Source organism: Ursus americanus, chromosome 5 (assembly GCF_024610735.1).
Source record: "Ursus americanus isolate L20-20 chromosome 5, mUrsAme1.1.p, whole genome shotgun sequence".
Classification (NCBI taxonomy): Eukaryota; Metazoa; Chordata; class Mammalia; order Carnivora; family Ursidae; genus Ursus; species Ursus americanus.
This window is the reverse complement of record NC_142131.1, coordinates 69,655,671-69,680,589: the sequence shown is the minus strand read 5'-3', so window position 1 is coordinate 69,680,589 and position 24,919 is coordinate 69,655,671. Positions and strand designations below refer to the sequence as shown.

The 24,919-nt window shown below is 39.0% G+C and overlaps 1 protein-coding gene across 3 annotated transcripts in view; it reads left to right on the top strand.

Moving 5' to 3' along the window:
- PRR16 (proline rich 16) overlaps positions 1 to 9,988 on the top strand; it is a 180,962-nt gene extending 170,974 nt beyond the window's left edge. For all 3 annotated transcript variants that reach the window (XM_087862360.1, XM_045794865.2, XM_087862362.1), the window contains one exon: positions 8,595 to 9,988. In XM_087862360.1, the coding sequence (XP_087718486.1) occupies positions 8,595 to 9,350 (756 nt within the window). In that variant the 3' untranslated portion in view covers positions 9,351 to 9,988. The remainder of the gene's footprint in view (positions 1 to 8,594) is intronic.
- Positions 9,989 to 24,919: the final 14,931 nt, after the last annotated feature.

Genomic DNA, 24,919 nt, shown 5'->3' with positions numbered 1-24,919 from the left:
ATTTTTATTTAAATAAGATCAGTAGGATTTAGGAACGACCTAAATACATCTGCAGCTATCGATGTAGACAAACGATTAAGGATAAGTACACACTTAAACTAGCTTCACTGTTTTGGAGAGTGACGGAAATGTTCTCTGTCCCAAGCTGTGGAGCTAGGCTCGAACAGTCAAGAACAGGAAGAGAGCTGACCAGCTGTCACCCATGCCTCATTTCCGCCTTCATTTTCCTACACTTCACCCATTCCTTTGTGCCTTTCTGAACAAGTGAAATTGGTGAGTGTGACAACTTTGAAAATCAGACCCAAGCTGGAAAAGCTGGGGAGGGATGGAAGTGAGGTCAAGACATGTCTTTTCTCTCAGAGTTTTCTCTTGTCCACTTCTCTCTCTCAGCATATTATCAGAGCATCTACTCTTGCAATCGTGGCTTTCTGCCAGGGAAACTAAGGTGGAAATCCATGCTCATGGTCTGAGGAGAAATCATATAAATACATACAAGAAATCATATAATTTAAGAAATCATATAAATACATATAAAAAATCATATAATTCCAATAGATGAAGACAATTGTAATAATAAAAGGAGATAGCCACGTGAGAACATAGGACAAAGAGCTCTTAATTTCTTTAACTTTAGGTAAATCTGTTTGTCCTGACTTTCACTCTAATGATAACCCTACAGTGTCTCTATTTTTGTTCTTCATAGTTTAATATTTATAGAATTAATATAAACGAACTTTGGATTTCCACAAATAGCTTAGATCATACAACCCCTTAATTTCTGCCAAATCTGCTTCTCTTGTGTGAAAATATTTAGGGATATTCCCCCAGATACGAAAACCGGGAGCTTGTATGATTCCTAAATCACAATTATCATTGTTCTTAACTATTCCACAATTGAACCACAGCTCCCATGTATCTGACTCTAACAGAAACCTCCGAAAACCATCAAACGCATCACCTCCCATTGTCTTTTCTTTAAAAGTCTCTTTGTTTCAATTCCTTTGGCAGATTCTTCTCTCGGCATGAGCAGCCCACTTAGACAGATGGCCAGTTTCATATTTGAGAGATAATTTCTCCCTTGCGTCTAATGTGCGTGTTCTCAGACTTATGATTAATGTCACGCTTCTTCTCATCTCCAAGTATCTGCAAACAGTCCGTCCCTCCAGTTCTGCTTTCTAACATTTTGTTTTCGGTTTAATTCCATCATGCCTGTGGTTATGATTCCTTTAGTTGCAATATGATACTCTGAAAGAATTTCAGCAAAACACTGAAGTGTAATTATAAGGACACAGTGTATTCCTTGTCTGGCTAATTTATTCATCTCTTCCTTGGCTGCAGTAGAGTCTAAGTCGCCAAGTAAATAAACTTGAGCACCTTGCAATATGTTCTCCACATGGCAGCTGTAAGAATTACTTCTTTTCTTTCTTTCTTTCTAACTTCATTTAACTAGTGTTAAATATTTATTTTATTTGCAAGTTATAAAATGTTTCACACATGACAGAAAATAAATAAACTCATGTAACCACTGTAACCCAGACTTAACAAAAGTTAACCCTCTTATCCTAATTACTTTGCATCCAGTTTTAAAAGAAATGAAGTATTTTAGCTGTATGGCTGCTGCCTCTCAACTCCCCTCCCCTTCCTCCTTGCCTAAACTTGATGTGTATTATTTATTTTCACATCTTATAAACTAAACTACCCTTGTTTCTATACATAAACAATACAGACACTGAGTATATGTGCTTTAACTTCGGTACATTCAACGTTAGGTTTTTGAGATTTATCCCTACTGATACATGTGTATTTCTAGTTACTTCCTTTGAACTCCTTTATATTTGCACTTAGTAACGGATATTTAGGATGTTTCCAGTTTTTGGCTATGAGAAAACAACCTACAAGGAACATTCCTATGCTTTTTCAACCCTGTGCACATTCCGTTCGAGTTTCTCTAGAGTAGGTTAGGCTTTGTTCTTAAATATCCATACCAGAGGGTAGGTACCTTGTCCACTTTATAGGACATTGTCAAAAATTCTCTCAACGGACTGAATTTATATTGGCCTTAGCAATGTACAGAGTTCCCATTTATCTGCATCATCACCGTCAACTGGAATTGTCAGCCTGCTTTGTTTGGAATCACTATTTGAGAATGAAATGCTCCTGCATCTGTCTTGTTTGTCCTCCCTTGATTACTCCTGAGATTGAGTGTATTTTCATGGCTTTTGGAAATTTGGCGTTCATCTTGTGTCAGTTACTGTTTTTACAACATTTTTCTGATTTTTCATGCATGTGTGTCCGTGAGCTCCAAATTTTGTTTCATTCTTTTTTTTTTTGTCTAAGTTAGTATTGATACAATAGTGTTTGGATGAAGAAAAATTTAGGTTAAGATTTTTCCTTGGCATTTATGGAGCTGCATGAGGTGTCATTAGGCTATTTGCCTAAGTGTCAGTTTATATCAATGTTTCTGTGTCCTTTTTTGAATATTATTGGTAATCTACTTATGTCTGTTATGATTATTAATATATCTGGAGTTATTTTTTTCTATCTTAGGCAGTTTCTTTCCTCTTTACTATGCTCTTTTTGTTTTGTTTTGTTTTCTTATTTTCTGCTTTTTTAAAATTTAAAAGTTGCCACATTTTTCTTACTCATTTTTAAAACTTTTTATTGTTTTGGAAATTATAAGTTTGTCTATTAATTCAGTAATGGCCCTAAAATTTTTTTCACATGCCTTCTTGACTTAATGAAACGTAATCAGTATCACATCACTACTGATTCCGTATACACCAAAAAAAAAAAATACGGTGACCTTAAAGTGTTTCAACTCTGTTTGTTTACTAATCAGACATGTCATTTTTCCTATTATTTTACTTTCTCATTTTTCTAATCTCCCCAGTTAGTCATTAGTACATTTTTGTTTTGTAGTCAATGCATTTATGCTAGCCCTTTCTTCTGGCTTTTTAGCTCTTTCTGAATTGTCATTTATAGTAATTTCAACACCAGACTGTAAAAAGTATAGTCTCTCAGTCTTTATGTCTGACAATGTTGATTTCACCCTCACTTTTACAGAAGAATTCAACTATATTTCCAATTACTTCCTTTCATGATGAAACATATTCCTAAATTTTCTTCAGACTTCTATTGGTTGGTTGAAAATCTGTCAGCCTAATTTTTGTTACCCAATGCATACTTGGTGCCCCTTGTTTTATTTATTTATTCATTTATTTAATTTTTTTTTTTAAAGATTTTATTTATTTATTTGACAGACAGAGACAGCCAGCGAGAGAGGGAACACAAGCAGGGGGAGCAGGAGAGGAAGAAGCAGGCTCCTAGTGGAGAACCCGATATGGGGCTCGATCCCAGAACTCCAGGATCACGCCCTGAGCTGAAGGCAGACGCTTAATGACTGCGCCACCCAGGCGCCCCGCCCCTTGTTTTATTGTTGTAAAACTTCTATCATTACTTTGAGAGGAGAGGGAGACATTTCCTCCTTTCCTCCCAGGGTTCTTCTAGCTGGTTGAGGAAGTAAATTGACATGGGACAGAATAACAGTAGAAAAAACCCAAAGTTTTATTATGTGTTCATGGAAGTCCAATAATGAAACAGCGACCCAAACAAATGAGCAAGGCAGGCAGTTTTTGTACATTTTAGACAAAGAGAAAATAAATTTGTGAGGAATTGCCAGGATAAAGAAAACATGCTTGGGAGCTTTAATTAGTAAGAAATTCTAAGCAAAATTTGAGCCAAGGTGAAAAAGTAACAAGGGGGGCATCTGGGTGGCTCAGTCTGTGAAGTGTCTGCCTTCAGCTCAGGTTATGATCTCAGGGTCCTGGGATCGAGTCCCGCATCAGGCGCCCTGCTCAGTGGGGAGCCTGCTTCTCCCACTCCTCCCCGCTCATGCTTGCTCTTACTATCTCTCTCTCTCTCTCAAATAAATAAATAAAATATATATATTTTTAAAAGTAACAAGGTTTGGGGCGCCTGGGTGGCTTAGTCGTTAAGCATCTGCCTTCGGCTCAGGTCATGATCGCAGGGTCCTGGGATCAAGCCCCGCATCGGGCTCCCTGCTCAGCAGGATGCCTTCTTCTCCCTCTCCCACTCCCCCTGCTTATGTTCCCTCTCTTGCTGTCTCTTTCTGTCAAATAAATAAATAAAATCTTTAAAAAAAATAACAAGGTTTGTTTCTATAGTTTTCTAGGCTTTAAAATTCCTGTCTCTGGTGATAAGGATGCCTTTTTATTCCTTAGTATAGGGAGGGTACTTTTTCATACAAAAGATTTATTTCTTGCTTTCAGGGGGACACGGGGTTCTGAGTGTCCTTGCACCAGCTGATCCTGAGTAGCTTTAATACAAAATCATTAATATGCCTGTGGTACCTGTTGGGCCCCCGCCCTTGGCATCTACTCTTTTCCGTGTTATGTGTTCTAATGACAGTATGTCTGGGTGTGGGTTTGTTTATATTTTCCTGTTTGGAGCTCTGTGTACTTCTCTCATTAGAAGATCCTTCCATTCTGAAAAATAGCAAGTCATAATCTCTTTGAACAGTGCTTCTCACCCTTCTAGAACTCTAAAACTATGAGCTACTTGATCAGCACTTAGCAGGGACTCGCACAGCCTGGCTGTGGGCTGACTCTCCAGCCTCACCTCTCACGATGCCCTTCAGCCTAGAGTCTTCTCGGTATGGCTTGCGCTCAGGCCCTCTCTTCTGTCAGAGGACCTTTATCAGGCCCTTTCCTGAGTGGCCTTCTGAAATCACACCTCTTCCACCAGTTCACAGCCACTTATCCTTCAGGGGGGTTTCGCTGTGTTTTCTCGTGGGCTGTTTTTACTCCCCTCTTAACAGTGTCTCGGTCCGTCATTCAGAGTCCCTGGAAAAGTAGTACTTTTACAGTTACTTGTTTGAGTATCTAATTCATGCCAGGTCCTTCCACTGTATTCTCCACTCACGAGAGTAGTGCAGTTGACCTTTGAAGTCCAGAGGTTGGAACCCTGGAGGTCCACTTATATGCAAATTTTTTCCAATAAATACAGTACTGTAATGTACTTTCTCTTCCTTATGATTTCCTTAGTAACATTTTTGTTTCTTTAGTTTACTTTGTGGCAAGAGTACAGTATATAATGTTCTTGGCATACACAGTATATGTTAATCAACTCTTTCTGTTATCAAGAAGGCTTCTAAGTCAACAGTCGGCTATTAGTGGTTAAGTTTTGGTGGTTCAACAGATGCACATCTTTTCACAGAAGTAGCGCCCCAAGCCTTGTGTTAGGCAAGGGTCCACTGTATTTTGTCTGTTTTCGTTTTTCATTCTGTTGGCATTAATAGGCACTCAGGAAATAACAACATGGAGACTAAAACCCACCAGCAGCTGCAGGAACATATGAGAGGCCCAGGCAATACTGATTCCTCTCTGACCAGAAGCCTCCCTTCCACCAGAGCAGACCAGCTTTCTCTCCTTCCCTGCACATACTTAATGCACTAGAAGGCTCAGGGTAAAGGGTCTCTCCAGGTTAAATAGGGCCCAGTACCTATGAGCCCAGACTGTCCCCCGATCTCTCACATTCTTTCCGTGTCCTCCCACTTTAATTCCTGGGATGTCTGGTCTAGAGCTGCAGAATGTGCTGCCAACATTCTGGATCATTTCTGGATAAATCCCTTTCCCCCTGTGTTATTCTAGGGTAACTGAGCTGATGTGACTTTGAAAAGTAACGACTTCAAAAATCAAATGAGAAAGAACATGTTTTCGTTCACTCCTAAGCTGAAGAAATACCCTTCAGCGCACGTGTTTAACGAGTATTTAGTGAGCCCCTTTTGAGTGTCGTGCAATACCTTAGGACTTTAGGCCACAGTAGTAAAAACAAATGTGGTCTCTGATCTCACTGAAATGAGAGGCTAGAGAGGAAAGACTATTCCGGGACTCCTACTACTAACTAAACAATCAAAAAGTATGTGAATACTTTGAGTGAGAGAAATAAAGTTCCCTGTGAATATTTAACAAATCCACGTGACCCACATGGGAAATTGTAGTAGGATAGGAAAGGCTGGGGTCACAAGGGACTCCTGAGCTAAGATTTTAAGTCGACAAGGAGGAGAGGTCAGAGCATTGCAAGAAGAAAAATTAGTTTGTGCAGATGTCCTAAGCAGGACGCAGACTGACAATTATGAGGGTCTATAAGAAGACCCAGGAGGTTTGAGAGCAGAAAAGAAAAGGGAAATTTATTAGATTTGAGGATGGAGAGTCATTTAAGGAGAGACAGTGATGTGCTGATGGGTACTGGCTAAAAAGGGGCCAATTGTTCTATTTTCAGAAATTTCGTGTGAGCCAGCTGCTAAATAACTATTATTAAAACCAAAATATAGAATCACTGAACTCTACTTCTGAAACTAATAATACACTGTATGTTAATTAATTGAATTTAAATAAAATAAAATAAAATTTAAAAATGTGTATACATATATATATAAACTCATATTAAATAAATTACATTAAATACAAAGGCTTTCTAATTGTTCTTAGTAATTCTTGCTTATTTTTCTACATTCTACTATTATTTGTGCCCCTGAGTTTATTTTTGCCCATTCTACTGCTGCGTCAGTGAACATTTCTGACAACCTCACATGCAGCGATGCCACATTGACTAACTTGAAATTGATCACAGTGGGAATTTACACCAAGGAAATTGGCAAACTTTCCAAATCAAAACTCCCTTACACCTCTAAGAACCAGTTTTAGACATTTGCCAGCACAAGGCTGAGGGAAACTATACACGACCTTGGAGACAGTGTTAAGAATTGATCTTTATCACAGACGAAATGAACAGGCATTGAAAGGTTTTGAGCAGGGAGTCGAAGCCAAGAGCACATACCTATCTTAAAAAAACCACTGACATGACAGAATTGAAAGGTGACTTTGGGGGGCCCATAGGGTACATAATGGTGGCTCAGACGAGGACCAAAGAAATGAAAATGCAGAGAGGTGGGTTTGAAATATATTTAGGAGCTAAAATAGAAGGCTGAGCTCTGGTGACAGTAGCAAGAAATGATCACTTAAGACCCTTAATGAGAAAGAAGTAGAATCTCTACATCCTCCCTAGTTCTGGATGCTTATGATGTTTTCATTCTGAGCCCAATTCTGCCACCATGTGTCAAAGAGCCAGCTTCACAGTTGAATACACTTAGGCCTGAGGAAGGAGACAAATCTGCATATGGAAACGTGAAATGAAAAGATTATTCGTAAATAAATTATTTTAAAAGTGATCCGTAACCTTTCCATCTTTATAGATGGGTAATCGTGCATTTATGGCAACCATGAGAATGGTCCCCAACATCTCTGCCTGAGGGAGGGTGGATGACCCTGTCTGATATCCAGCATTTGAGCCAAGCTGTGCTTCCTTTCCGCAAGCTCTCTCCAGACAATGCCTGAATAGGACAGAGACCCTCTGTCCCAGATCCCTTCCATCAGTGGCTTTAACACCATGACTCCTCGTTCCCATCCTCCTCTTTCACATCCATCCTCCTTCACATGGGTCAGACCTACATCACTCTCTGATGGTTCTGCCAGCCATGTTTGATTCCCTGCCTCTGCCTTGTGTCTGCGGCAGGTCTTGAGATGCTGTGACTCGAATCCCTCCCCAAAGTGATGGCAGACATCCACAGTGCAAGTTCTTGGGGCCAAGAGAATTTTCTGCCCCTTTCCCCAACATCAGACAGCTGCTGCTTCTCCCCTTTCTCAGAAGCAGGAAACTGTTGCCTGTGTCTTAGATGGTTGCCCTTCCCTTAATGCTTAAGTGTTATGTTTTATGAGGGTTGAAGATCTGGGAAGTCCCTGGGGTTTTATGTCTGTGTGTCCAGGGGGCGGGGGGACTCATTCATTCCATTCTCTGCCCTGCCCTCAACCCCCGACTCGAGAAGCCGGTGGAAGAGATATGAGTGAGGACAGACGCATTGTGTCTGGCTCCCGAGGATTCCAAGTTGTCATGATAGCACGTACCCCACCTTTAATTATTCATTACAGTTCTAGCTGTTTCCTTTCCTCACTTTGGTGGAGGCTGTCTGTTCCCTATGATTTGTCAAAGGTGTAACAGTTGATGTGTCCTTTCTATCCTCGGAGGGCTGGAGACTTCTCGCGGCTCAGTTCAGCAGGTGTCCTTGTGATTCTCCGTTCTCTGATTGTCTCAAGAAAAGTGAGGGTTTTGCAGAGTATCTGGCTTTTTTCATTTTTAGCATGAGATTAATGTTCTCCTGTAGCTTTCTACAGGCTGAGCCGAGAGAAAGTCCCCACCTCTTGTTTGTAAAAATCAGTTCTATTTCTGCACCAGGGTCTTATCTTTGGTGGGTCCAGCAGAGCCAGGAATAGAATGTATATATAAATCGTATATTATGTTCTAGGTACATGAAATCGTTAGGTCATCAAGCAGTCCACACGCCCCTGGAGGCTGTTCTGTCAATGTATTGAATGAAAACATCACCCAACCATGGAATCTGTGAGGTAGTAGGAGTTAAGGCCCCCCGGGCAGATTTCCAGCTCGACAGGGAGACGTTGTTTCCGGTCTGTTTGGCTTTGGGTCACTGTTCACCACAGTTACCTTGTCCTTCTCACCAGGTGGTTGACCAGATTGATACCCTGACCTCCGACCTACAGCTGGAGGATGAGATGACCGACAGCTCCAAAACAGACACGCTGAACAGTAGCTCCAGTGGCACCACCGCCTCCAGCATCGAGAAGATCAAAGTGCAGGCCAACGCACCCCTCATCAAACCCCCAGCGCACCCGTCCGCTATCCTCACCGTCCTGAGAAAGCCAAACCCACCGCCGCCCCCCCCACGGTTGACCCCTGTGAAGTGTGAAGAGCCCCAGAGAGGGGTGGCTGCGCTCCATCCCGTGAAGACCAACGGCACCCTCCTGCGAAACGGAGGCTTCCCCGGGGCACCGAGCAAAATTCCCAATGGAGACATCTGCTGCATCCCCGCTGGTACCTTGGACAAGGCTCCGGGGCCGCCCCTGATGCACAGACCTGACAAAGACAGGTGTCCCCAGGCAGGGCCTCGGGAGCGAGTTCGGTTTAATGAAAAAGTGCAGTACCATGGCTATTGTCCCGACTGTGACGCCCGGTATAACATAAAACACAGGGAGGTCCACTTACACAGCGAACCCGTCCACCCACCGGGAAAGCTTCCTCCCCCAGGCCCTCCCCTCCCTCCTCCACCCCACCTCCCTCCTTTTCCGCTGGAAAACGGGGGACTGGGAATAAGCCACAGTAACAGCTTCCCCCCTCTCAGACCTGCAACTGTGCCTCCTCCCACTGCACCAAAACCACAGAAGACGATCTTGAGGAAATCAACCACTACAACAGTGTGATGTATGCCATTTCCAAAACCTTTTTGCTTTTGTTTTTTTAATTTCTATATTATAAACATAAAATAATAAGTAATGAGCACTTTCTACTCAAGCAATAAAAAGCCCAAATATATTAATCCTGCATTCAGCAAAGTGGCATAAAGACCACCTGGTAAGTATGCCGTATGTTGTTTATATCCCGGGTATACGGTGTTTAAAAAGTTGCATCATCAGAAACCACAGAACCATGAAAAAGCTGCATTTATTGTTTTTTGGGTTTTTTTCCCCAACTGGCCTATGCTAAAGGGTGACCTGTAGATTTCAAACCGTCTGATTTACTATCAAAGATGGGATTAGATTCATTTTATCCATGCCTAACTCATCTATGCATTAATAACTTGTCATCCTCCTAACTTTGACCAGATGCTTTTTAGGAAGAAATTTTAATACCGAAGGACTATTTTATTATTTTTTCTAAAGATGTTTGTCACTAGTTTTACATTATGAAACGCCAAGAACAATGCCAAAAAGTTTATTTTCTATACTCTACAATTATGATTATATGTTCCTCTCGATATGTAATGAAAGATTTTTGTCTGTGGAAATACCATATGTCAATAAACAACCGTACATAATGGCAAAAGCACATGTTCCTCAGAGCGAAAATGAAGTAGTGGTTCCTCGAATCCCGTGTTAATATTCATCAAAATGGGTGGCTACGCTGACCGAGTTTGGAGAAGATTACAGTGAGTATATGGCAGCATTTTCTAAATTAAATATCATTATCAGGTCACAAGTAGTACTTTACACATTTTCACAGTCTGTCTTGTGGTTTCCCCAAGACCGTATATTGAAGGTCTCATGACCCAATACATGGCCAACCCCTTTAGAGCCTCCTCTCACTCGGCCTCCCTCCCGGACACACCATAAACCAGGACACGTAAGCCGTGGGATGATTTGCCTCCTTCACCAGCAAGTTCTCTGCCTCCCCAAAGGAATCCTATTTATAAGAGAATCATAGCGGAAAATAAGGATGCTTCTGGAATAGGATGTTTTTAGTATCAGCCTTAATGCTGCTTCCCCTCGGAGTTGAAATATGCCAGGGGTCTTTGTTATTTTATAGAAGGAAGAGAAGAAGTCCTTTCCTCCTGACATCTTATAGAGGTCCTTCTCTTAAGCCTAACTCGCCAGCTTGTCACTTACCTGCCCATGGATCAAGTTCACTTCCCAACTACTGTGATTTGGATTGATTGGCTATTTTGCTCTGGAACTAGAAATGAGTTTCTCTGTCCTAGAACCGTGATGACAGGTGCATACCTGAACACAAGTTGTCCATTAAGTGGCAAGAGGAGAGGGAGTTATCTTTGGTGAAAATTGGTTTATTGTGCAGCTTAATAAAAAATACTATAATCTTTTGGACTATTTGGCTTTTGATCTCAAAACTTTAATTTTTGTTGCTACAGGGAAGTAGTCCTATTTCTTTGTTGCCTTTTTCAAATCATACAATGGCAATCTGGCATACTGTTTTTTCAACAACTTCCTATTAAAAGATGATAACATACCTTAGGCAGAATGACAGAAAGAAAATAGGCATTACTTTTTGAAGGAACAATTAAATGAGTAAAAAAAAACAGAGGATGTCATGTTACAAATTTACTCAGCATGATTTTCGTTCCTATGTGTGTTGGCCTTGAAGATAATGCAAGCACAATAAATCCATTTTTTTTTCTTCAGAAAGTTGCAGAACATAAGACCAATAATAAAGAAAAGCCATAATCTAAAATATATTAATTGTGTGATAAGTATGTTTAATAAACCCGACCCAAGTAAACACAGAATTGACTTCCCGAATATCAAACTAATATATTCTTAACTTTTTCATGCATTCATTTAGGCTTGATATAAATAAACCCAAGCTTTCATCATCTTTCTAGATTTTAGTAATTACTTTCTTTCAAATGTGCATCCAGCGTTAGACCATATGGTGTTATGAGCAGTCTTTGAAGACACGCAGCTTCTCCCTTCAGCTCATCTTCCTTTCACAGCCAGTTACCGTGACCTAATAATTAGCTTTTCGTTGGAAATGCTGACCCCTGTCAATGTCTGGGAGCCAGTCTGGATCTCAAGGTAAGAGCTTCCTAGCAACGACAAATCACTCACGGAGCAGATAACTTAATTGCAATGAAGTATGCTGAATAAGCTGAGTAATTCAAGCTGATGGGAGAAGGACATTGAAACAAGTGCTTAGCCACAACCCGTGAGGCTCAAAGTCTTCTCTCTTTCTCAAAGTAGAGACAAGGGGACCCCATGAACAACCATCTTTTTAAGTGTGTAATTGGTGACCGATGCCAAAAATGGCAATACCTGTTCTGGTTCAATACATTTACAAGTAACTTTTGGCCTAGAAGGCGGAGTCAAATCCCAACCTAAAAGAGTTGAGAGGTATTGAGCTTCTCTTATTACAGTTTATTAAATAATCAGGATTAAATGTTAGATTATACCAGTGTCGGGACTTTCTTTTGAGTTTGTTTATTCCGTATGTTATTTCATTTTTTTCTTTTTCCATTAAGGTTTGGAATATATTGGGCCAGTAGAGTTTGGTTTGGTTTGGTTTGGTTTGGTTTGGTTTGGTTTTTCCCCAGCTGATCCCTTTGAAACATTCACCGGAACTTATGTCTTTAAATCTATATAAACTTGTAAAACAAGGAAAGCAACAATATAGGGCATCATAATAAACTTAGAATTAAAGTGTTGGAAGTGGCTGTGCCATTTCTGTCATCAGCCAACATGGCTTTCAAAATTTAAATTCTCTAGTGTGGGCTCTGCACGTCATGCTTTAAATCATCATGGGAATATAGCAAATGGTTGCTTTTCCTGAAGATCCCAAAGCAGAAATGCTTTCTCCAAACCCTTCAGGGCAGTTGTTTCTCCCAGTGTGCCTTTGAAGACTCACATCCCCACACAGAGTATGTACCAATGAGTTCGCCTCCAACCTCTTTGGAAGGTGATGTTCCTACAAAATGCCCAAGTACCGGTAACGCTGCTTATGGGAACATTCATTCAGAGTGAAAGGTAGAACATGGATTTTTTTTTTAAGTAGCCTCTATTAATTAAATTGGAAGAGGAAAGGGTTTCTCTTGCTTCTCTTGCTAGTTGAAACAACAATGATCCCATTTGGGGGATGGGAGGTGATTGTATCTCATCTGATGAAAGGGGATGGGAGGTTATTGTAGCTCATCTGATGAAAGAAAAGAAAAGAAAAAAGGACCAAAGTTCTCTTCCATTCCCCAGTAGTTACGGCAGTTATAGAAGGAGATAAAACTGATATTTTTTTAGGTCATGCTTAAGCTAAATTTAAAATATCTGCTCGAAAATACAGGGCATGCCAAGAGAGAAATTTCCCACTCTTCCAATTTGTTATTATTATATTCATACCTTCCCTCATTAGCTTACCATTATTCTAGAAAAAAAAAATGAGTGGTATTAAATGAAGTGGTTTAATTAACCTAAAAATTCTTGTGTTTGAATTATGCTGCATCTATTTATTTAATGAATGAAGGAATAGGGCACTGTATTATATGACTTTCTTTGGACAAATCAGTAGTTGCTTTTAGCATTACCAAGAAGAGCAGCTGCACACCGTCTCTGAAACTATGCAAGACCTTTTATCTACAGATTCTAATTATAGTTCTTTTTGGATGCTCCATGAAGAAAAGCCTGAGTAGCTCCACGTGTATTTGCACTGAGAATGATGTAATCAAGTCATGAATCACTGTCTTGACTGAACTTTTTCCACGGAATATATGCAATAATGCAATGTCAAGTCTTACAATTGTCCTGATTTGGTTTCTTTCTCCTGATTCTCTGTTGGTAGCACATTTTGCTCTAATGTACACTCAGATTTGTAGCAGGAGATTGCAGTGTAATGTACTTTGGTACGTACTGATGATTTCTAAGTGAGGGAGTGATTTATGAGCAATAAAATTCCGTTAAGAACCCACATCACATAATTAGATAAAGTGCACAGAATCTGACAATTACTAGACACTATCGCCAAGTCACATGACATTTTCCGGGTCAATTTGTAACTGTGACAGTGTATTTAAACGTTTAGACTAAACATTTGGGAGTTTTAGAATGGTTCAAGTTGCCTGATTCTGAAGTAATGGAGGATGTGATAGCCATTAGGGCACACAGCGGTGTTGAACATAAAACTACAGTTAGCCACATCATTGTGGAGCAGTAATTATGGAGGGTGTCATTTCTTGGGAAGCCCTTGGATCTATCATTCCGGTCTTTTGGGGGAAAACTAAAGTGGAACATGAAGAAACCCTGCAAATAACCCTCTCTGTAAAACGTAGTTAGATCATCATGGGGTATAAATTGTGTAAGGACCATGGGAAAATGAGGAGGGAATACTGCTTATCATTTTGACTTCTAGATTGATCAAAGACGGGTAAGCTAATATGATTAACTGTTTTCTGAGACTCTTCATATGTTAGAGTTTCTCTGCATTCTCCTATGAATGTTTAAAATAGATGACATTACCCTGCTCTATAAGTGAAGGAATCCAGGACCTCCGTTTCAGTATTTTGCCAAAATCAACCCCTTAGTAAGTGACTGAGCTGGCATTTTATGCCACCTTGACTCCCCATAATTTACCCCCATAACATCGCTATTTAATTATGTTCTTCATAGCCCTGAACTTTGCAAATCTTTCTTTTATTCTGAGCAGTTATTTTGACGCCTGAAAGGGGTTACCTAATGTTATTTTGACATTCTTAATATGTTTGATCTTTGCAGAATATAAAAGGATTTCAGGTAATTTAGGAACCGTCTAAAATGAATGAGCTGCTGAATAATGCCAGCCTCATTTTCTTGTGGATTGTACCATCAGTTTCACCTTTCAGTTTTTATTCTCTAAGTTCAAAGGCTGTCTCTTATTTTGGATTCTTTGCTTAAGAGGTTCTGATTTCATAGTATTGATGCCATTTGACCCAGAATGTGTCACTTTCATTACTGGTATTTCACTCGTGAATTTCATCTATTTAATATTGACCCCTAAGCTAAAAATAGCAATTGATCCATTCTGGGGAACCACTAAAGGACCAGTACATTAGAGCTCTCTTCATTAAAAGACTTTCCATCCTTTTGTTACTAGACTATTTTCCACTGTTTGATAACGCAGTTGTCAATTCTCCTGACCACCAAAGGGAATTTTGGACCAGCTAAATAAAGCAACCATGGGCCCTGGAGTGGTTTAGGGTTGATACTGACAAGACACGTGATATCTAACCCTTGTCAAGGACTGACTTTGTGCCAAACATTCTTCTACGTGTTTTGTATGTATTATTTTCCCCTCATGCCACCATTTTCTCTCAGAGCAACCCAATGCCTCAGACACTGTTATTATCTACATTTTGCAAATGAACCTGTGGCACTAGAGTGGGGCTGCCCAAGATAGTAGAGCCAGGAAGTGGCCAAGCCAGAACTGTAAGGCAGGCACTTAGCCCCCATGGCCCAGTTCTTCACCACCTTTCACAGCTGCCTAGAGCATAGCCCCTGCGTTGTGCTTGGGTCACCTGTGCAGCTGAAGGTCACCATGTCACTGGAACTTGTCTGAAGCTGTCAAAAGGTAGACCATGAGAGAAGAACAAGTGCATTTCTGTGTAAGTCAACATAGTCTAGGCCTGCTGTGTTAGCAAACAACTCTAGTATCTCAGAGGGACCGGAGTTATTTCTTGATCACTCTTAAGTTCATCCTGAGTCCGGGAGACTCTCCAGGCAGTCCTTCCGCAATATGGGCTGCCCTGGTTGTGCAGAACCATCACCTGGTCAACGGAGGATGGGCTACTGGAGAGTCTTACCTGTGCGTTTACCTCAGCCCCTATACACGTCATCGGCCAAGTCACCATATTCCTGAGAAAGGGAAGGAGATCTGCATATCCGTGGGTACAAGTCATGCCTACCACCATCTCTAAGGGGTAATTTTTTGGTGTGTGTATAATTTGAATATATTATAGATTATTATAGACACCCCCTTTCCTTTCCTTTTCATATTATTTGATGCTCATTTAATCTCATCATAAATTGGGATGACATCGGATTTTAAACAAAGATGGGGAGAAAAGAAGTGAACTTAACAACAGCCCTGCTAAAACCTTATTGGAGGGAATTGACAACATTTACTAACATGAGAGAGAGAAGTTCTGTTGCAGGCTTCAGCTACCATATTTGCATTCCATCTGAGGATACTCACCAACTTACGTTTTGTAGTTGAGCATTTTAGATCGCGTATTGAATTTTCAGTAGTCAAATTTCTAAAGATCTTTTTTTAGTAAATTAGGTTGCTGTATGAATAATTATCCCTATCAGAATAGATAAAACTAATTTGAAGACACATGTTTATCCAGAATAGTCCAAAGAAATACAAAACTCTACTACAGAAATTTAGGTCATTGATGATATAAATTATGACTTGTGTTTATAATGTTCATTTAAGCCGCAGTGTATTAGGATAAAAATGTAAACTTGAAAGCAGAAGGTCTGGATTTGAGTCTCAATTTTCCCAACTCCCAAGTAGTCCGGGTCAAATTACAAAACCAGGTGTGAGGCTTATTTTCAAATGAAGATAATGGTGCCCCTCTTTTCTACCCAATAGGGCTCTTGAATCATTATCCTCTTCCCTTTGTATATTCTGGGCTCACCCAATCTTTTTTTTTTTTTTTTTTTTTTTTTTTTTTTTTACCTGTCAGGGGCAAGGACAGTAATATCAACAGGAGGATGCTGCCATTTTTGCACAAACCCCAAATGAACTTCTAAGGCGTCAGGACCATACTCAAGCTCTTAGGCAGCAAGGCTGAAAGGTAAAACAGACAAAGCCCCACAGACAGGCAACTTCAGGGTACAGCAAGCTACTGAATGGGCAGAATCATCAAAGCGTTCCACCTCATTCTTTGCATATGTCATTTATTTGTCCCAACTCCAATGCCTTTTTAGTTCATGTCTCTTTTGCGGTCCCCAAAATAGAAATGATGTGCATTTCCCTTGCTTTCTTTTGCCTGTTCCTTCACACGGTCTTAGATCTCTACTTGTTATCCACATTGCCCCTTTCAGACATTTTATTTCTATAGTCACACTGACACACTTGACCATCCCCTACTACTTCCCAATTTGCTAATATCTTTCTCTGTTTCTCCTCTAAAGAGTCCCACCTTCCAACATATTGGCATAAGGCCCTAATAATTTAATGAATGTGAAAGTCCTTTATGAACAGTAAAATCCTCAAACAAATGCCTGTCATTGTTATCGTTTTGTGATACTTCTTGTCAAATTCCTCTGCTCCTTGTTAATCTCGTAGATTGATTTGTATTGGCCTAAATTCACACTAATGATATTTTATTCATGTCATTTATACAGTAATTATTTTCCTTAGATGTTTTTATGCTTACTGTGATCAAGGAAACTAACGATTTTCTTAGAACCTTGCCAATTCATACATAGAAGTCTCATTTTTGATTTATTAAATTTTATGAATTAGCAATTCAGAAGATGAACATGACGGAAATCCTAGGTGACTACAACAGAAAGCACAGTTTACTAAACTGTTTTGACAAGTGTAGCTTAGTTTTAATTTTTTATGATAATAATAGCACATGAGTAAATTCATTTAGAATATAATTTGTCAAACTAATTAAAGTCTAATACCATTAGGCCTTTATAAATCTTCTAAAAATGTTTGTTCGACTAGGGTATTAAATCATCAGGCTTTTGTTTAAAAAGAGAATGTGTACGTTTGTGATTAAAAACATCATTTATCAATGATATTATTAAAATCTGACAAGGCATTAACTATAGTTTTGCTTTAAATGAAGTCTGATGTATTTGAGTACATGTTTCAGTGAGGTACCTTTCAGAAGGACTAAGAAGTAAAGTTTTGATCATAGCAATTAATGGATTAAGTATAAATAAATACATATTGCTAATGAAAGTCCAGAATTATCATCTGGAACTTTTTCTGCCAATTCAAACTCTTCAGGACAAAAACAAGATATTTGTATTTACTTTACCTCCTTTTTTAAAACCTCATAGTTGTAACCAAATGACAACTGTATTTTGCTTGATATTTGAAATACACTACTGACATTCTGGTTTTTAATTTTTTTCAATTTATTTATTTGAGCCAAAGTTGGTTTACCTTTTTGCTCTCAAGTTGTTATTTCTATTTTTTTATTTAAATTCAATTAATTAACATATAATGTATTATTAGTTTCAGAGGTGGAGGTCAGTGATTTATCAGTCTTACATAATACCCAGTGCTCATTACATCACATGCCCTCCTTAATGTCCATCACCCAGTTTCCCTATCCCTCTACCCCTAACCTTCAGCAATCTTCAGTTTATTTCCTATGATTAAGAGTCACTTATAGTTTGTCTCCCCCCAATTTGTCTTGTTTTATCTTTTCCTCTCTTCCCCTATGATCCTGTTTTGTTTTTTAAATTCCACAGATAAGTGCAATCAAAGGATAGTTGTCTTTCTCTGATTGACTTCTTTTGTTCAGCATAATACCCTCTAGTTCCATCCATATCATTACAAATGGCAAGATTTTTTGACGGCTGAGTAGTATTCCATTGTATATATATACTACTACTTCTTTATCCATTCATTAGCCGATGGACATCTGGGCTCTTTCCATAGTTTGGCTATTGTGGACATTGCTGCTAAAGACATTGGGGAGCAGGTGCTCCTTCGGATCACTACATTTGTATCTTTGGGGGAAAATACCTACTAGTGCAATTGCTGGGTCATAGGGTAGTTCTGTTTTCAACTTCTTGAGGAACCTCCATACTATTCTTCAGAGTGGCTGCACCAGTTTGCATTCCCACCAACAGTGTAAGAGGGTTCCCCTTTCTCTGCATCCTCTCCAACAACTGTCGTTTACTGAGTGGTTAATTTTAGCCATTCTGACCGGTGTGAGGTGGTATCTCATTGTGGTTTTGATTTGTATTTCCCTGATGCCAAGTGATGTTGGACATTTTTTCATGTGTCTGTTGGCCATTTGTATGTCTTCTTTGGAGAAATGTCTGTTCACGTCTTCTCCCCATTTCTTGACTGGATTATTTTTTCTTTGGGTGTTGAGTTTAATAAGTTCTTTATAGATTTGACATTCTTTTTTTTAATAGGTTTCTTTTTCTGAGTGGACTTAATTATCATTACAGAGAAAATATTAAAAATATCTCCTCGGGGCGCCTGGGTGGCACAGCGGTTAAGCGTCTGCCTTCGGCTCAGGGCGTGATCCCAGCGTTCTGGGTTCGAGCCCCACATCAGGCTCCTCTGCTATGAGCCTGCTTCTTCCTCTCCCACTCCCCCTGCTTGTGTTTCCTCTCTCGCTGGCTGTCTCTATCTCTGTTAAATAAATAAATAAAATCTTTAAAAAAAAAAAATTAAAAATATCTCCTCCATATCACTTCCGAGCATCAAAGCTCCAATTTTCAGCTGTATTTAACTCCTTCCTCTCCCTTGTTCCTTTTATCCAAGTAATTTGTATTTTTTGCCGACTATCTTTTTTTTTTTTTTTTTTTTGTAATTCATTCCCAGTGACACTCTATTCAGAGAGGCTTTTAGCCCCTCAATTTCAATGTTTCATTTGCTACCTTCCTGGTCACTTGACCTCTTGCCTGAACTTCTACTTGATTCTGCAGGTATCCAACAGAGAGATTTTTCTTTCATCATTTCATCTCAGCCCAGAAATGTCGAAGGCTTAGGACAATCTGCTATTTAAAATGGGCCTGGCAGTTCTAGCAAAAACCCTTCCAAGGCTACTTTTGCAACCTCCCAATCCAGGGAGCCCAACACTGGTAAGACTGCTCCAGCCAAGTGGACTCCGGAACCGGCCCCCTGACATGAATTACTCATTTCCCATTGCTGCACCTTTTCTTGGCCATGTGCCCTGAGCCTGAAATAATTGCTCCTTTCTGTTGTGGTTTTGTAAATCTTGCTCCATAGAGTCCCACCATTTAGCTGAATCCTTTCCTCATCAATCAACCAATCAATTCATCAAATAAAAAATTTAAAAATTTTAACACCACCACAGTGGTAAAATGGTTACAACATAGGTAAAAATTCAAAAAGGAAAACATAAAGATGTATATGGGGGAAAAAAGGAATTAAATTAGTAATTAACTAGTAGATAAATATAAAGTGTATGTCTTCTCTTAAATTAACAAAATTACATAAAGGCAGTTCTGATACCCGTTTTCACTGGCAAAAAAAAAATAACGTACAGTATTAAAGTAGAAGAAACTTACAGTCCCATCACTTAGTAGCTTAGAAAATTGACCTCCCAGTATGACAAATAAACTCATGTAAATCTATGTACAGAAATGTGCGCTTCTTCACTTGATATAAAATGTATTCCTTTTAAAGATTTGATTGGTTGATTGAAGACAGTGCGAGAGAGCACATGCAAGCAGGGGGGAAGGGGCAGAGGGGAAGAAAGAGGGAAAAGGGCTGAGCACAGAGCTCGAAGCTGGCTTGATCTCAAAACCCTGAGATCATGACCTGAGCCAAAATCAAGTCAGATGTTCAACCAACTGAGCCACCCAGGCGCCCCTAAAATTTATTCCCATTAACTTAAAACAAGTAGTTTCCAGTAGAAGACAGATTGCTACATTATCGGTGTGGGAGAATCAGAGTCTTGGCAGAGAAGAACAAGCAAGAAAATGTGAGCTAATAATGTGAAGGACTGTCACATATGCAGAAAGTGCTAGGCAAAAGGAAGGAAGGGAAGTGAAAAGGAAATTGAAGAGCAATTAAAATCTTGTACTTAAATGAATACATGAATACAAGGGAGAAAATGAAGGTTATGCACTTAAATTAGTATGTGAAGGTTTAGTTGTCCTTTTTATCATTTCAACGAAGATTATATAACACACCACTCCTATATTTTATGTTTTTATTTTTTTAATTTGAAGGTACACTCTACTTTGACTAATAGCATGAAGAAAAGCCACTTTTTCCTCTCAAGATGTATATAGCTGAGAAGAGGGATTTCGGAGAGACAATTCTGCCTGTAGATGTTCCCATGAGAACGAGGGTTTCAGTTGGGTTTATATTTAGTCTTTCAACTGCAGGCATTTACGATCCACCTCGCCCTAAGCTCTATCCAAGTCGCTAGGATGATGTAATGGGGACAGGAAAGAATGCTCCCTGCTGGCAAGGACTGCAGTGCCAGATTCAAAGACAAAAGAGGTAAATAACAATTTGCAACTGAAATTGTGTCCAGGACATTCTCCTTAAACCACCCTAAATATGTCTCCACTTACTGGAATCAATATACAAAGTTACAAGACTTTTATTCTCATTGAGAAAATTCAGATTTTTTTCCCATGGTTTTGCCCAGTATTCTCTTCTTCTTTCTTTTTAAAGACTTATTTGAGAGAGAGAGAGAGAGCATACATGAGTAGGGGGAGGGGCAGAGTGGGAGAATCTCAAGCCGACTCCCCGCTGAGCACGGAGCCTGACATGAGGCTCCATCCCAGGACCCTGAGATCATGAGCTGAGCCAAAACCAAGAGTCCGGCACTCAACCAGCTGAGCCACCCAGGTGCCCCCGTTTTGTCCAGTATTTACATCAAATGTGTTTCCCAAGACTAGCTAAACTAAACTTCAGGTTTTATTTTCGGGAGAGTATCTACCATGTGAACCAGGAGTAGGTCACCTTCTTTCTACAGCATTTGATAAAATTGCTTTGATAAAGATACAGCAGCCATCTCAGTATGTATCTGTGGACTGTATTCATAGATCGAACAATAAGGTGGAAAGTGTTGTGTAGATTACTTCCTATTCTCCTAGCTTTTTCTATTGCTCTTATTAAATGCATTGTTCCTTACAGTGTTCGGGCAGGGTGGAGAGATATCTGAAGAGGCTGTTTTTATATCCTTGGTTCAGTTGTGTGAGTTTCCTCATTGAGAGTTTTAAAGTGTGACATTTACTTAGCTTACAGTTATAAAGGTTAGTCGTAATAAATTTCCTAATCCATGAAATGAGGGAAGATGCTCCGTAGTTCTTGTAACCTATGGGCTGATATAAAAAGCTGCTGATTACTTTATACACACTCATCTTTAGGAGAACAGGGCAATGGGGTTGGCTTTGGCAGTATATACTACCTCAAAGTATCTTGGAAACTTTTCTTTCCTTTTTTCCCCCAGTATTATGTATTCCCTCAGAGTTGTGGGTTTTTGTTTTTTTTTTTTAATTATATTGTTGTGATTACCATGTTATTTTAACAATTAGTTTTTTTAATGCTTTTTTTTTTTTTTTTTAGTTAACGTATATTATTTGTTTCAGGGGTACGGGTCTGTGATTCATCAGTCTTACATAACACCCGGTGTTCACCACAACACATACCCTCCCCGATGTCCATCCCCCAGTCATCCCATCCCTCCACCCTCCTGCCCTCCAGCAACCCTCAGTTTGTTTCCTATAATTAAGAGTCTCTTATGGTTTGTCTCCCTCTCTGGTTTCCTCTTGTTTCAATTTTTCCTCTCTTCCTCTATAATCCTCTGCCTTGTTTCTTAAATTCTGCATATCAGTGAGATCGTAGGATAATTGTCTTTCTCTAATTGACTTATTTCACTTAGGATAATACCCTCGAGTTCATCCACATCGTTGCAAATGGCAAGATTTCGTTTTTTTTTGTTTTTGTTTTTGTTTTTTTGGTGGCTGCATAACAATTAGTTTTTATATGGCTCTTTGCTGTACCAGGATGTGAGCCTCTCTAGGACTTGGACCATAATCTAACTAACTTTCTTCCTTCCTTTCTTTCTTTCTTTTCCTTTCTTTCCTTTTTACCTTCCACATTTCTTTCTCTTTTTTATTAAAATTTTTTATTATTATTATTATTATTATTATTATTATTATTATTTTAATCTTTTGACCCCTACACCCATTTCTCTTTGGCCCTGGTCTCTAGCAACTACAAATCTATTCTCCATATCCATGAGCTTAGGTGTTTTTGTTTGTTCTTTTAAGATTCCACATATGTACCACCTCAAGGTGTCCTAGACTTTTCTACAATGAATGACACTGACAATGCATCAAAGTTTCAGCAAACACAGAATTTTTTTTTTTCTGTCAAAATTTAAACACAAGTAATATAGGAACACAGACTCTAATAGTCCTTTTCTGAATTTTCTAGGAAAAAGCTTCTTAAAGAAGGAAGGGAAGAAGCAAAACCCAGGGAAGGTGGTGGAGAAGGAAAAGAGACCCTTGTAGATTTTAGAGGAGATAGTGCTGTGAGTTTTCACCTCCTCTTGAATTTCGGAAATGGATAGTGATGGGGCAAGGTTTCTATGAGTATGGGAAATGGACTTCATTGGCTTAAGGGTTTTCTGTTTGTTTGTTTGTTTTCTCTCTCCTTTTTTGGCCTAGGGACATGTTGCAAATCTGAAAGAGCACAGGGTTCCTATGAAAGAGTGGTACTAATTGCACCAAAGAGAACCTGGTTTTATTTTCCAGATGGACAGATGAAGAAATCTGAGAATATACGTTCTAAAAATTCTTAGCATTTTATGGTATAGAAACTAGAGCATCACCGTGCTGAGGAATATTTTAGAATTCAGGATATTCCCTTGCTTGGCTGGAGATGCCAGTGGGGCTGTCAGGGCTGACAAGACGTCACAATCACCCGGAAGGTTTACACGCTGAGCCCCATCTTGGACCAATGATATCAGATCTCCGCATAGGGGGCCCAAACATCAGATTTTTTAAAATTACTCAGGTGATTCTAGGGTGTCAGTATAATTAAAAACCTCTGAATAATAGTAAACAAAAAATGGTACCCAAAATGCTACATCTGGTATTCATTAGTTCATCCTAATTGCAATAGTATGAAATCAGTACTTATGGAGTCTATTTTACACCTTTCTTCTCTGTATGAGCCAAAGATAGGAATATATTTAGAAAACTACACATTTTAGAGGGCTTAAGTGGAGCATTAAAATCTTGTTTTGGTTAATGCAGCATTAAAAAGGGTAATTAATTCCTGAGCCAGAGATCCCTTTAAGGTAAATTTGAAGTGGGGAATATGTGTGTTTTATATATTAGGTGACCTCTCAGAGTTTCTGTGATTCCCTGGGTCAATGTCTATTTCAAAAAGTGAAAGTAAAATTTGATATTAAGTTGTGACAAAACCCAAAAGTTGAATTGTGTGCATTTTCAGAGTATTGCTTAAGTGTTAGTAACGTGCTTAGGTATCAGTAATTCTAAACTGATTACAAATATAAGAATACTACTCTAATTTTAAGACAATAGTTCATTTTCAGTCAGCTGTTATTCAGATTGTTGATGGTATCTTTAAGCTAAAGTATCCAATATAACATTCTGACACTGTCAGAAATCTTATATTCTTATGCCCTTCCTCAGTTTCTAGTTGTCTACAACTCATGTCAATTGTAATAAATTATTTTGATACTTTCCACATGTGCTTTAAACAAACAGTCAAGTGTCTGTTTCATTTTTATGTGAAGGAAGTAGGAGTCAATCTTCAATGTTTAGAAAATATTCTTCATAACTTCTTTGAAAAGTATATATTCTATTAATTATGTTTATCTTTTATAATGAGCTTCTACCTTCCAGAGTAGCTTGAACAAACTTGAAATTTTTCTTTATTCCTTTTTTGTGCTCTTTGGCTAAGGAAGTAAAGGTCGATTTTTTTTTTTTTAATATTCAGGACATAAGTAAGAACATATAATCATTAAAAGTATTAAAATTCTACATTAAATATTAAAGATATTGGGGTACCTGCATGGTTCAGTCGGTTAAGCATCCGGCTCTTGGTTCTGGCTCCAGTCATGATCTCAGGCTCGTGGGATTCAGCCCTGTATTGGGCTCTGCACTCAGTGGGGAGCCTGCTTGAGATTATCTCTCCTTCTGCCCCTCCTGTTCCACTCATTTGCTCTTTCTCTCTCAAGTAAATAAATCTGTTTTAAAAATTATAAAGAAGATATCAACAACTATAAGTAATTCACAATGCTCTTTTCTGATCCTGTGATGATTAATTACTCTTAGAAACAAATATTGCCAGTTAATAAATTTGAACTGAAGCTTGTGATAGGATGATGTCAGTAGAAAATAGTAAAACATCTCAATCCAAAAATATCATTAAATATCCCAACAGAGAAGATCTTGGTATGTCCTTGATTGCTTATTACATAACGGGAGAGGCATCTTTGAGAAAGCAATTTCATTTAAAAATTCACATTGCATCTTTTATTATTCACCATTAACAGTTATGTAGCAAAGTTCAGAGAAATGTGATTAATTAAAGTGAGTATAAAAAATGGCTCTAAACAGTCTTAGGAGTGATCCCAGTGAAAAATCAAAAGAGAGGAGACCATTTTCATATTTATAAAAATCGAACTGAAAGCAACTTGTATTTTATTCTTTCCTAACTCAGAGAGCAACTTGGAAGAAGGACTTCTTCGGTTTAACTCTGGAGCACATTTAGAGTAAAATGTACTTTGAGAATTTACATTTGATATCGCTGAGCCTGTAATCAGCAAGCCCTCTGCTGTGATGACATGATGTTC